Below are 14,396 nucleotides of genomic sequence, written 5' to 3' on the forward strand. Positions count from 1 at the left end.
ATACTATTGTTGATCGCGTTACTAATGACTGTTATATGGGAAGATAACTGGGAGTTTTGAATTTTCATTTCTAGAATTTCGCGCCAAAACTGCTGCACCTCTTGTCAGTGTCACTCCTGCGGAAGCGCCGGTGAGTTCTAAGCACGTGCGGATACTAGCCTCGCACACGACTTTTTTTTTTTTTTTTCGCGGCACATTTGCTCAATCGGCGAGGTGTTCTCTGGCTCAAGCATACGTAGAAGTTCCCATAGTCGCTGTTGTCAAGCCGGTATGGCGATCAATAAATAAAATCAAACTGTCAGTGCAAGGAACAATAACCAAGGTGGAACAATTATTCGCTTCATCAAACAGACCACAACAGAATCGAACAGTCAGGCGAGAGGGGTCGGAGAAAGTTCAGCAACACCGCGTGCAAGCTATAGTGCTGTAAGTGGGCACGAGGCCAGATACTAAAGAAAGACCACACCACGGCGGAGACGCGCCTGTCACGACACCACTATGGAGTGGTCCGATGTTAGAGCGACAAACACACATCGCAGCTACGGCCAGATAAGAGGCTGGCCGCCAAAAAGAATGCCCTCGGAGGCAGGCAGGAAGTTGGCTTCGTGACAAATGCTGAGGCCGATAAACAAAAAAAAAGCTAAACTACCTAAACTACGACTTTGGCGTATATGGTACGAGCCTTCGGGGCAGCTGGAGTTATTCTTTTTCGTCGTTGTTGTTGGCGTGGACGCATCCAGCGATGAAAGTGAACAACGGGGGAAAACAACACGAAACGTGGGCTTGCTGTACAAGGCCAATCATTCGGAAATTAAAAACTAATAAGCACACTTTTGATACACTTATGGAAACTTTTCAACATAAGATAATAGAAACTAAACCATTTGAAAGCTTTCCCACTCGCTATTGATATCACAAATTTGTATAACAAGTGTATGAATGAAAAAAAACAACAGAAGCTTATATGCAATTAGTTAATTGTCATTTATGCCGACACACTGATGAGCATTACGGTACTGCACGGGGCATTTCAATTACGTCTAATGTATTATACCCAACTGAGTATAACGGACTGGATGAGTGAAGGTAAATAATACATAAGATTGTTGACGGTTAAAAAATGAACAGTTGTTGCCACCCAATTGAGAGATTATATACATTTCAGGAAGGATGTTATCACCTATTTGCACTTTTGGGAACTGAAAGTTCAAACGTAAATAACTAGGCTGTTACCGCCACAGAACACCTTACCACGGAAACAAACAAAAGTGCATTACGCTGAGCGTGTGTGTGCATGCGTGTGCTTTATCTGCCGCGCTGTTCTAATAACTTACTCTCAGTGAACGCACTTTGGCGTTACGCCGTCTTCCGTGCGCAGCACGCAAGCACGGAGGGAAAAGCGACTTTACGCAACCCGTAGCGCAATCTGTCGGCCTTGGCCACGGTGTAAGAATAGGTTACCTTGGTCGACGATATAGAAAGTAGCATTGATTCGAATCAGGGTGATGCCAGCGAAGAAGATTTATGTTTACGTGTCACGCAATCATCTTCGGCACGACGTAGTGCGATTTGCCGAACACGTCCAAAATCCGGCCGTTAAAAGTTTCGTGCACCGCACTACGGGAGACTTCGTGTTCGAAAAGGCGTTTACAAGTCACGTCTCCTCACGGAAACGTCAATATCTTTTCGAGTTACCCTCCGGAGCAACGCGCGCGCCAAAATAGTCTAGGTCATGCAGAGGTCAAAAGCGACACGCCGCTAATCCATGCGCATTCAAGTCGTATCGATGCCTAGCTACTATATACCGCGTCCACCACAGTTTCACGACATTACAAGGCGCGCTTAGCAGCAGCAACGAACATCGTCTGTCAAAATCAAAACAGCGCCCACTGATAACGAGATGTTCGCTTCATTAAACCGGCGTGGAAAGGGAAAAGTAGGGCACACGCGAAATACACCAACGTCAGAGCCCACGTAATCTTATCGACACGCCTCGTCTTGGCGCGTTAAATACGAAATTTCTCCTGTACGCACAGGTGGGGGCGTCACCCGTCGAAAGCCGCGCTGCGCTTCTCTTTCTATTCTGTTAACACGTTTGCACGTACGAAGCTCACAACATCGACCGGGCGGCATTTAAACACGGCTACCGCTGCAGAGTGCTGAAAGACGCCATTGAACGGCACAGCTTTGCTAGGCTACCGAGCGCATTGCGGAGCAGCAAGGATTTCCTCCGGAACGGAAAAACACAGCGTGCATCCTGCGTCGGGAGCGGCTTGTTTTGCTTCGATTCAGCGACCGACACGAAACACCCTTATTACGTTCCCTCCAAGCGTTTCTTTTTTTTTCTCTGTCTAATGCAGCTCAGAAAACAACGCTAACAGAAAAAAATGTGGAGCACGAGAGAGCGGGCTGGTACGCCAATCAAATGCAGACGACGCATTAATCATTACGTGCAGCGAACCTAATTTCTTGCGCACTGCGGCGCGCTAGCTTTTGAGTGCCCAGCTGGTCGGGTAAAGTAGATGTATTTACGCGCACGGCCTATCCGGTTTGTGCCGTAGCGAGCAAGCCGACGTATCGACCACTTTAGCGAAAATATTCATGGCATAGGAACGGGAGCCGCTCGTACGTGCACCGCGCCGTACAGAGAAAACAAAACGACCCGAATACCGGACACAGAAACCCGCTCCTAGCTCGTGGCCACTCCTTTTCTTCCGAGCACCGCAGCGCGCTGACAACTTGAGGCATTAATTGCGTGCAGTTCAGTTTATACCGACTCAGTCTTGCAAAACACGCTACAGTGCAAAGTACAAAAGAAATATGTGGTTGCTACCAATAGGGGTTATGAAAACAACCGACGGAATGCGGAAAACGAGAGAACTTGACTGGAAGAGGCGGTGTTTACGTACCTTCGGGTCCTTTTCGTAGTAGTGTTGCTGAGTACGGATCCATCGACCGACAAGATGGTCTTTGACGGTGTAGGCCAAAGCAAAGAAGTAGTCCCTCGGGGTAGCCACATTACGATCCTTGACCAAGGTGTAGTGGACGTGCCGGTTGAATGCCTTCTTCAGGTTGACAACGTTTTCGACCTGAGCGATGCCTCGGACACTGATCTGCTTTCGCCGATCATGGTCACTCATAGGGCACGACATTGGGTTTGTCGCTAGCTTCACCTCGCTGAACACTTCAATAAAGTTCTCTCTTTTTGTCTGGACGGGACAGCGCTGCGGTGTTTTTCGCGACGGCGCTGATCAGCTGATCGCAGTGCTACGAGCGCGAACGAAAAGCGGCAGCTTTTCGCGACCCTTCCCTACGCCCGAAGGTCGCGCAGTCGCAGACTGACGAGAGCGACGACAGGACCCGCCGCTGTTTTTCCGACGCGCCGCGCGGGTTTTCTGTGGCGCTCCGGCTTGTGTGTTTTCGCGTTGGCTGGCTCCTCCCATTTGTTTCGGTTTTCATAAAATTACAGCTCGACTCGGCTGTAATGTTTTACAATAGGGTAGTGTCCAGTCATCGAAGCAAGCCGTACAACACCTACAATTATCATAGGAAACTCCGTACAGTTTGAAATTTTATGGGGGGTCACTTTTGCGATGACGGCTTCATAAGGCGCTACTATCGAACGGTGTGCCCAACGCGCGAAACTTAAATTTGCAATGCCACTCTTTCTGCAGTTCTTCAGTAAAGTGGTCATATCACAACATTGAAACGGCATATCTTTGCAACATTTAAACACTTCGACGCATTTCGATGCATTATTTCAATAAATAAAGCTGCTTCTGCCTCGTATGAGCTTGTCCAATTCCTACATATCGCGAACATGAATGAATGCGTGGTTCTTGAAGGAAAGGGAAAAAAAAAAAGGAGCAAATTTCTGCCTACCTATTCTGGCAACGCGGCTAAGCTCCTTGTACCGGAGGGGAGAAGGCTTCTCCGTGAAGCATCTTTGTGAGGTATCTTCGTGAAGTTTCGAGCGTCAAGTAATTGAATGAACTAAAGAAACCGGGACACGCTTGGCGTGAAACGCGCTTCGCGTGAACATGACAAAAAATTAAAACGATCACAACACACGCGGGCCAAAAATGCTCGCTTTTTCATATACTTCAGCTAGCACTAACTGAGCACATTAGCACTATCAGCAAGGCTCAACAGCACTGAACGATCAAATGTCCAAAATAGCTTCCTGTAGATACTGCTCTGGACGTTGCCGAAATTCGCCATTGGTTAGCTCTGATCAGTGGCGTAGCCAGGAGGTGGCATACCGGGTCTGTACCCTCCTTCCCAGAAAAAAAAAAATGGATGCCTACGCACTCTGGCTCTGAGGGCTGCTTCGGCCTCCGTGATTGCCGAAATATACCGCCATGAGAAAATTTGCTGCCATGCATTACTAAATCTCTGGTCCGCCATGGCGGGTAGAAGTTACGCTGCATGGCCACTGAGTCGAGAGTTCGATCTGGTCATGGAGGTCGCATTTGGATGAAGGCGACATTCTGGATACTAGTGTGCTGTGTGACTTCAGTGCACGATAACACCAGATATCGTCAAAACTTCCGAAGCCCTCCAAGTTCTACGATGTGCTCATAATCGCATCGTTGTTTCGGGACTTGAAGCTCCAGATATAATAATAATTATTATTACTCAACCTCGGAAAATGGTGATTTCAGTTTCGCTTTTTAATAAAGTGCACTCCAGGCCATCTGTCACTCGTTTCTTCTGCGCATTGACGTTAGATAATCGAGTTAATGGCCAACCAACGTGTCAAGAAAAGTGTCGCGTTCCCATACAACTGGCCGTCACAGGAAAGTGGGCGGTCGTGTGAAATAATATCTGTGGATTTAGGCGACAAAAACGAGGCTCGCCGTAGCTTCGGAAATTTTGATTATCTGGTATTCTTTACCACGCGCATTGTCATCGCACATCACGTCACGTGGGGTCGCTAGAATTTCGCCTCCGTCGAGATGCGAACGTACGTAGCTGGGATGGAATCCGCAGACGGTCGTAAGAAATTTATCGGCGATGAAATGCAGGACACGTGCATCTGCGGCGTCCGACCACGCCGGTATAGGCACCCGACAGTGAACCAGAGGGCGCAACGAAGCTCTTTGGGCCGCCTCAGCATTGTTGGTACCGACCGCCAGGGAAACTAGGAAAATGGGACGCTCGCTCAACACAGTGACACGCTGAAGTGTCAGTGCCCTTTTTGGCACGTTTGCAAAGAACGCTTCCTGGGCGCTTACACAATCAGCCGTGACCGCTTGCTCACAACTAAAAAAGAAAATGATATGCACGTGCAAGTTCGGTTTTGCTACGCCTACCCGCTAGGCTGTGTGTTCTGGCGCTACCATCAGATCTCGTAAACTGCATTGCCGGGTGCCTATACAGACATGGTTGAACGGGTACTCTCTGAACTGAAGTTCAAGGGCCGTCACCCGTTCCTGTCAAAGCACGCCGCACTGAAATGGCGAAGTAGTGAGAGGAGACGGTTGAGCTGCCTCCTTCTTGGAATTCCGGCGACTAAAAACGACATCGCTCTAGTCTCGGGAAAGTGGCCTCTCGAACGCAACTCTCCAGCCTTGTGTTTGCTTGCTTGCTTGGACCCTTGAATTCTGGCTCTTACCCACTATACGGGGAAGGGGTGGCTAGAATTCTGTAGCCACTTTAAGGTGGCGGTTCTGCTGTCGCCATATTGCAAGTAGTTCTGGAAAAAACACCAGACGGCGCCACCAAGTCAGGACGAGACCGGCGGTAAATATAAAGGGGGAAATTTATAATTTAGAAATTTAGAACTAATCGGTCGTCTGGAAAAATTGAAGAATTATTAGTTTACATACGTTCACTATTAGTTTATTATTAGTTTAATAATAATAATAAAAAAACACCCGTCCGACGCGGAACGCGCAGCAATCCCATCTATCTGGAAGAGTGTGGCCTAGAGGCTTTTTTAAACACTGTTGCGGGTAACTACTACGAGTACACTTGCATGCACCCACTACGCCATTATTCGTTCTTCGGGGAAGCGTGGTACCTGTTGCGCACCTGTAAAGTCTATATATAAATGTTTTATTTTTTAGATAGCTGTTTTATTCAGGAACGTTGCATGACGATGCTAAACTGGTGCGAAATAATAACGCAGGTACAAAGAAAACATCGTTTAGTCACTTAACTAATTCGCATAGGACATGACATATAATTTGTCAGAAAATACAAAGTTACGGAAACTCAAACTGTGAGAGGGATAGAAATTACAAAGTGAGGAAATTCAAATTCTGAGAAGGTAGCACAAAGAAAAAAAAAGAGGGGGGGGGGCAAAGGAAAAAACAGGTATGGATTTCCGACGTCCTTGACTGGTCTGCACAAGATATGAAGCAGGGGCGGCGTAATCACCCAACCTATAGCATCAGAAGTCCGTTTAGCAAGATTGTCGGTCCCGCCCCCATTCCCTTTCCTGGATTTCTCTTTCCTTCATGTCTTTTTAAAGACGATAGTCTTTCTTGGGGACCTTCCACGCAAAAATTTTGGTCTGTCTGTTTATCCACCCCTAACGGTACTTTAAACGGCACCAAAGTGACCAACCGATACTCCAAACGGCCGACCCCATCCACTGCACCCAACAATGCTGCTCAAGGTTCAGTGTTCATACTTGTGCTATTGTCAATTAAAAAGCAATTATTGCGCATATCTGAAGCACCATAACAAAACGTCAATATTATGTATTTGTACTTTTTTACTAGAAAAGGCATACATAAGTAATTTTAAGGATCGCAGCCTCTATAACACTGCGCTGGCCATGCAACGCTTGCACGAAAATGTGAGTGTTTCCAACGCTTTGCTAAGACGCGATGGTGGTGGCACCTACCCGTCGCCTTGCGTTCTACACCTTATCACCCCAGAAACGGGCGCGCACGGCGCGCGCCCCTTTTTCCAGGATAACTGCCAGATAGCGCTCATGTCTCACGTGTGACGTGACTTGATGCGCTCGTTCGCCTCCGCTGCACACTCGAGGCACTCTAACGCGGCGCCTCCAGAATACCATTCACCGATTTTATGGCACAGAACATCATATAAACGTTTTGTTCACTCTCTTCAGACGCAGGACTACCGTCTTTCTGCGACATTTGCGGTGTAACATGCAGATACGGGGCCAATTTTTTCTTCGATAAACTCAGTTGATAGTCTGCGTTTGTCGTGTCCACTTCGTAACGTGTGTCATCTCTAACTTTTTCTTGTCCCAGTGAAGCGCCGCCTTTCAATCACGCAATACCAACTAGCCCGACACTCCACTTCGCATGATGTAGAGCGTTAAAGCGATCCCCAACTTTTCCCGCCCTTTTGCACCAAATATCGTACTCTTCTCGTGTTCGCCAATGGGTATTCCGTGTATGCGGGGTCCCACGGATAGCCTTATAGACGAACGCTGCACGTACAAGAAATAATGCGCCTGTACATTTCACAACCAAGTATGACACAGACAAGTGTTATTGTCGTTAAACTTGACATGCATGAATATCTGTCACATTATCAATTAATAAATAGTATTAGATGATGATGATGATGATATGTAAGGTTTAACGTCCCAAAACCACCATATGATTATGAGAGACGCCGTAGTGGAGGACTCCGGAAATTTGGACCACCTTGTGTTCTTTAACGTGCACCCAAATCTGAGCACACGTGCCTACAGCATTTTCGCCTTCATCGGAAATGCAGACGCCGCAGCCGGGATTCTATCCCGTGATCTGCGGCTCAGCCATAGAGAAATAAAAAAAGGTTCAGCAGCCGATTACCTTATCCACTAGACCTTCGCTGTGGGGCAATACATAGTATTAGAATGGTTGGGTATTCAATAAAGCTTAGTATTTGCACGTATTCCTTGCTTTGAGCGATTAAAAAAATGTTATAATAAACTATCGTTGTAAACTGAGTCTTGCAGACAGGTATCGAAGTATGTTCTTCTAACGATTTCTTTTGAGCTGTTTTAACAACAACAAAAAAAGATGTGTTACTGTGGCTGCTTCTTCGTTTATATAACTAGTCCCGGCACTTTGAGAGGGATTGTACATTGCCTTTTTGCCAAACCTGCTTCTTACATGTGTGATCAATATGCAGTAACGCTGTGCTCCGTAATCGATTGATTACCTAAATATTGAAATTGGCGAAGCTGTGAAACGCGCACGTGCGAGTGTAATTTGTATAATGATGATACGATCATTGCATTGTGGCTTACACATATGTTAATACTAATTAGGGGTCAGCACCCGCTGGGAAAGGAAAAGGAAGCTGCCGGTCGGGCATGAGCTAGCCGCCTCGCGCGCCTCTTTCTCGTCGCAGCTGCCTGTCCAGCGAGCTGCGTTCGAGAAGCCATTTTCCCGGGACAAGCCGAGGGGTTTTTCGTCGCCGGAATTCCAACAAGGAGGCAGTCGCTGCTTCGCCATTTCAGCGCGGCGTGCCTCGGCGGGATCGGGTCACGGTAACTCGAGCTTCTGTTTCAAAGACCACTACGTCTCCGTTCAGCGGCCATGATTGCGGAGTCAACTGGACCCCGGAGATGTACGTGAATCTTTAATTCATATCTTATACGACCGTCCGCAGCGGTGGCGCCGCGCTCTGCCGCCATAAGGTACTCAGCAGCGGCAGAGAAACCGGTGCGCACTTATTCGGTGCAAGCAATTAAACTGCGCAGATAAGCGCACTGAAGAAAACTGTGTAGATTCGAGCGTGTCCAGAAAGCAAGAACAAGACGGAAACCTATAAGAATCATTCGTCTTATGGCGAACGAGACAGAAGCGGTTTTCGCGATGTTCCCGAAATGACAAACGCGCACGACGGCATTGTGAGTGTTAGTTAGCGCCGGCACGGAAACGGGCGTTATATTGTATAGGGGAGGTATAACCGAGAGAGTAACGAATTAGTAAACTTCTGAAATATTCTCAACCAGAAAGCCATCTGTATTGTGGGTGCACCAGGAGAGAGAATCGGCTGTATGGGAAAACGAAACTATGCGGCGCACCGTTGTAGTAAAGCGTAAAAAAATAAAGCATAAAAAAGACGTGAGCGTAAGAAAACTATTTCGTGTTGTCCCGCTATGTGGTAGCACACGCCAAAGAAAAGAAATTATCGAAAAGGGTGTGTTTTGTAAACATACACGCGATGATGTATGTACTACGTAGCGTGTAGAGAAAGCTAAATCGATGCACAGTGCGTCTTTTACACTCCTGCGCGCTCTCTTGAGGGTGTTAGCTGATGATATGTACGTCACTTCAGTGACACTAAGATGAAGGCAAACTGTAGGGTTAATTCGCGATCAGCTGTACTCTGCGTCGGACACGTCGAAAAACACGGTGGCACTCTCATCCACTTAATCGACTTAATTGCAGCGTCGAGCAAGGAGAAGCTAGCAGCAAATTCGATGTCGTGCCCCGCAAACGACCATGAGCGGCGAAAACAGATCAGTGTCCGAGGCATCGCCCAGGTCGAAAACGTCACCAACGTGAAGAAGACGTTCATCCGGCACGTCCACTACACCTTGGTCAAGGATCGCAATGTGGCTACCCCGAGGGACTACTTCTTTGCTTTGGCCTACACCGTCAAAGACCATCTGGTCGGTCGATGGATCCGCACCCAGCAACACTACTACGAGAAGGACCCGAAGGTACATGTAAACACCGGTTCTTCATCTTCGGTTATTTTAGTAAACCAAATTGGCACAAATGGCATGCTTCCTTCCTGTCGAACGTTGCACGTACATGTAGCGTGTCTTCTGCAATAACTTCAAGCTGTCAGCGCGCGCCGTATGTATGGATCGCCACACACGCTGAAAGCGGATACCTGCGTAGTTTTGTGTTCACAGTGGAGCGCGGCGCGTGATCGCCTCCTGTTCTGATGCCTCAAACTAAAAGGATACTGAACAAAAATTCAGACAAAAAAAGTGTCCAAAACATTGAAATTCTACTCAAAAGACGCGAATGTTCTGGTAAACAGAGTTCCACGTATTTTTGAACAGTTGGCTGTATTTTTGAGGGATTGTCAGCACGTGCGCGGCGGTTGCACACGTGCTGTGACGTCACAATCACTGCGGCGTGCACGTGTTCCTGTCCTCCTCCATCTTTCTACCTCTCTTATCATCCCACTCCAATTTCCACAAAGGCGCTGATGCCTAGGGTAAAGACCTAGGGTAACCGCATATGCCATAGTTACTCTACTTCACCCGGGAGCACTGCTTGTTACCGGTGCTGTTTGTTGTCCTTCTGAGAACCATAGGAAGAGCTGAGCAGGTCAAGACATAGAGTTTCTCACAATTTTGTGAGAACCTCCATGGGTCGAGATATGCGGGCAATGGCTGGCAGTTTGTCCATTTTGGGCGTATGAGGTGTCACCCTTTCGAGCTCGCGGAGCCGCCGCTAAGCGCGGCAGTTTGTAGAAAACGCATTAAATTCATCATTTTTTTTTTGTAGTTCCTGCCTGAAACGAAGGTTGTGTCTCTCGATTTCAGGCCCCGATCATTGTTTGCCTGAAAGTCATAGCAGCAGAAGTTTCTTTTCATTATCCCGTTAATATATGTTTCAGCAAAGTAGTTCATACATCAGCTAGCTCAATACGGTACAAACTGGATGAGCCACGAACCGGATAGGCCGCTCCAAAGCCAGGGCGCCGCGCCGCACATGCTGTGCAACACACGAGTTACAATAAAAACAAAAACAAAGAGGCCACTGTTAAGGATGAGCACTGACACATAACTGAGCGACACTTCGGAGTAACTCTCTTCCTCTTTACGAAAACCGAAACCCCTTTGTCAGTAAAGTCACATAAAACAGGGAAGGGGAAGTGCAGTAATTAGAGAAAGCATTTGCGAGCGCATAGGTCTTCATTAGGGGGGAAGGCGAAGTTTTACCTCAGTGCCTCCTTCAAACAGAGGCTCTACAATCGAAATGCACTGTAAAATGTATTTGAAGGGGGGGGGGGGGGAGGGAGAAGGAGGCCTGCCCCATCCTCCTTTGTAGGCAGAAACATCCCATCAAAGCTTATATCTCCTTATAAATATTAGTAGTAAATATGATGCATCCATCCATGGCCCAAAAACATTGGTCCCCCAGTGTAACAGTAATAATAATAATAATAATAATAATAATAATAATAATAATAATAATAATAATAATAATAATAATAATAATAATGATAATAATAATAATAATAATAATAATAATAATAATAATAATAATAATAATAATAATAATAATAATAATAATAATAATACCTCTAAAACAGGGATTTATCGAAGGTGCAAGGATAAAAGTGAGAAACGCCTCACAAAAGGTCTCGTACCTTTTTGCAGTCAGCAGTATGGTCTATTGCATATGCATTTAGACCCCGTATTACTTATATTAAAAACAACAACTTATCAGCAGGAACAGTTTCTAAAATAGTTGACAAGGTGGTCCATTTAGCCTCGGTATTCTACAAATCCAGTTACGTTTGCAAGACTCAAGACTGAGTGAGGTAAAAAAAAAAACTATCACGTATGAGTAAAGAACATAAACTGTTACATTTATTGGCTAATGTTATGCTGTGCAGCCTACTTGCAAACACAAATTAAGGTGACAGAAAGAGAAGTGAAATGGGGCCACTGGCAAAATGCCAAAGGAGGGACAGAAAACTGGTGGAGAAAATAGTGGTCTTTTCGTTCACTCATTGCTATAAAAAAAGCGCCACCGCCACAGTGTTTTTTCTATTTTTTTCTCGTGCATTGCTGAGCATATCCATGAAATTTCACTCAAATCTATACTGGACAAGAACATTGTAGGAGAGACAGATGAATAAAATCGTAAAATGATCCTTCGGTGTCATGTTCCTCCTGGCCCCGCAGTTCGGGACTCCACTGGCATCCATGCCCTCCGAAATTGGCCATACGTGTTTAAAATGCTGTTACTTGTCCAAAAACTGTGCAAGACCCTCATCAATGCATCGTACCATTGTGGAAGCACAATCTTTCTTCCTTTAATAGACCCTTGGTAACCTTAATTAACCTAAAATACAGGTTGGCACACTTGCTCCCAATTTTGCATTCTCTGAACTTTTGCAGACATTCAACAAAGAATCCCTTTGGGCCACATTCATTAAGGTTTTCCTGAAAATGATGGCACACCACCACTCCTTTTAAAGAGACTATTTGCAGTGTTCCTGTTCCGTTGTCGAGAAACGTTAAAATTTGTCCCAGGAGAAATGGAACAGGTGTGCTGCACTGAAAGTTATTAAAATTAGTACACCATAGAGTGATAATCGTTTGTTATGTACTTGACAAATTATTGGATCAGTGCCATAAAGCTTTGTTATACCTCTGAAATTATTAAAACTTGAGGCTGTCGGTAACAGCTTGTCAAGAGGTGACATTTACAGCTGGTTGCATCCATTTAAATTTCTCACCAAACACTTGTTAGTTAGTCCCTCATGATAAGTTTCCACATTAGTAGAGAAACACTCGCATACATGCAGTTGTTTTAAGGATGCAACGTTAATTAATGTAATTTGATTTTTGTATCCTAAGTGGCATACCTAATATTGTGGAGCTCTAATGTGCGGCTAATTTGCACTGATTTTCAGAGGGTGTACTATCTTTCTCTGGAATTCTACATGGGTCGTTCGCTCACCAACACCATGGTGAACTTGGGCATCCAGAATGCCTGCGACGAGGCTCTGTATCAGGTGCGTAGAGAAACATTTATACAGCTTTCTATAAGCCTTGGCTGTTTTAGCTTGAGTAGTTCATGTTCTATCGTACTGCATAATTGGAGATATGTCTCTTATGTGCATGCTTTGGGATATGAAAACATGACCAGCTGGTTTTCTACATTCAGTTGCTACAGTCACTTGAGATGGCACTGCAACTGAATTATGAAATTGCGTAAAAAGTATAATTTGTCACTGTACAGGCATAGAAGCTTTAAATTCAAGAGGACACTTTAAAGGGCCACTGTTATCACTAGTTAGAATAATAAACATGTTGGGATAGCCAATTACCCATGCTGTTTGCCAAGCAAGCCAGTGAGATTGGCATATGCCCACAGTTCTCTACAATCATATCGACCACTGAAGTGTCGTTTGAAAGGCTGTAAACTGTGATTAAAAATATTAAGCCCTACAAATTTGTCCTAATAACGAATATGGTGTACACGAATTTCAAATGGTACTAGTATATGTATTATACTAGTGCTGCTGGTTGTCAGCTATTACGCTGCTGCCCTCGAAACTTGAAGCAACTAGCCCAAGCTTGTGCACTATTGTGTATCCAGCTCCCTTCTTAGCAATTTACGTACGGAATGTAAAATACGCGATAGTTACTTGAAGGCTACAGCTGGCCCCCGACTATGATCACTGTGCAGTGATGGCAACGTTAACGGAATGTTAAAACACAGCACGTGATCAGCACCTGAGGGAAAGAGTTTAGAAGTACTAGTAGAGAAATTAAAGCCGAAATTCACCTCTTCAATGTTCACGCCAATGCCAAAGCACCTTAGCAACAAGAATATCACAAATGTCAAAGTGAATTTGTTAGTTTGTACATTTAAACCTCGATATAATGAACCCATAAATAACAAAATGATGGTTATAATGAAGTGAATACAGAATAGTCTTGCAATGAATATAAAGTTAGGAGTATACATTCATAACAAAATTACAGATATAACAAACTTATTTTCATGTAAAATGCAACTTTGTTATAGTGAGGGTTGAGTGTATTGCTTTGCTGGCAGCATCATGATCAGCCAGTGAAAGAACTGGGCTGTAGTCGCAATGTACAAACTCGTTCTTTACAAAGTGTGCAAAGCGATACTTCTACGTGCACAGCTTTTTCAACATTGCCTGCAAAGAGAGAAATGGAGTATTTACGAGAACTGAAATTAATTGATAAGCATTAACAGGTTTAGCGCTTGACCTTAGCATTCCTACAAGGTAAAATTTTCTTCCAGCAAGTGAACATTGCTTTAACCTCAGTGAGACAACGAAGGTAGCTCGTGTGCCAGAATGTGTGCTGGGCGCTTTCCTTCTGTTTTTGCTTGCCCGCTTCACACCTCCAAGGTTGATTCTCTCTGGCCCTGGTGATAAGAGATGCGAAGTTAGAACCTCTCATACAAAAACTGATAACTGAGCACCTCGTACTCGCGTACGCTCTCAAGGCGTAAACAGCCCCTTACGCCTGATTTTCTGGAGCTCTAGAGCATGGCACACTTCAGGAACAAGGCTGATAACATTCAGGGGATTCCAGATAAGCTTTCCGAAAAGGGAGATGCTCCTTGAGAATGTGTTATGTGTCGCTTGGCATGCAAATTGCCACCGTGATAGCCCTCCTGTGCTGTTAGGAAGGCAACAGCAGTTAACATAATCTCGATTACTGGTAGGCACTG

The 14,396-nt window shown here is 45.4% G+C and overlaps 2 protein-coding genes across 2 annotated transcripts in view; one reads left to right on the top strand and one right to left on the bottom strand.

Moving 5' to 3' along the window:
- Positions 1 to 3,354, bottom strand: part of LOC119167236 (glycogen phosphorylase) — a 48,000-nt gene extending 44,646 nt beyond the window's left edge. The window contains exon 1 of the mRNA XM_037418682.2: positions 2,910 to 3,354. Coding sequence (XP_037274579.2) covers positions 2,910 to 3,152 — 243 coding nt within the window. The 5' untranslated portion in view covers positions 3,153 to 3,354. The remainder of the gene's footprint in view (positions 1 to 2,909) is intronic.
- A 4,907-nt stretch (positions 3,355 to 8,261) lies between these two features.
- Positions 8,262 to 14,396, top strand: part of LOC119167235 (glycogen phosphorylase-like) — a 35,658-nt gene continuing 29,523 nt past the window's right edge. Inside the window, exons 1-3 of the mRNA XM_037418680.2 lie at positions 8,262 to 8,547; positions 9,375 to 9,649; positions 12,595 to 12,696. Coding sequence (XP_037274577.2) covers positions 8,517 to 8,547; positions 9,375 to 9,649; positions 12,595 to 12,696 — 408 coding nt within the window. The 5' untranslated portion in view covers positions 8,262 to 8,516. The remainder of the gene's footprint in view (positions 8,548 to 9,374; positions 9,650 to 12,594; positions 12,697 to 14,396) is intronic.

Source organism: Rhipicephalus microplus, chromosome 6, assembly GCF_043290135.1.
Source record: "Rhipicephalus microplus isolate Deutch F79 chromosome 6, USDA_Rmic, whole genome shotgun sequence".
Taxonomy (NCBI): Eukaryota; Metazoa; Arthropoda; class Arachnida; order Ixodida; family Ixodidae; genus Rhipicephalus; species Rhipicephalus microplus.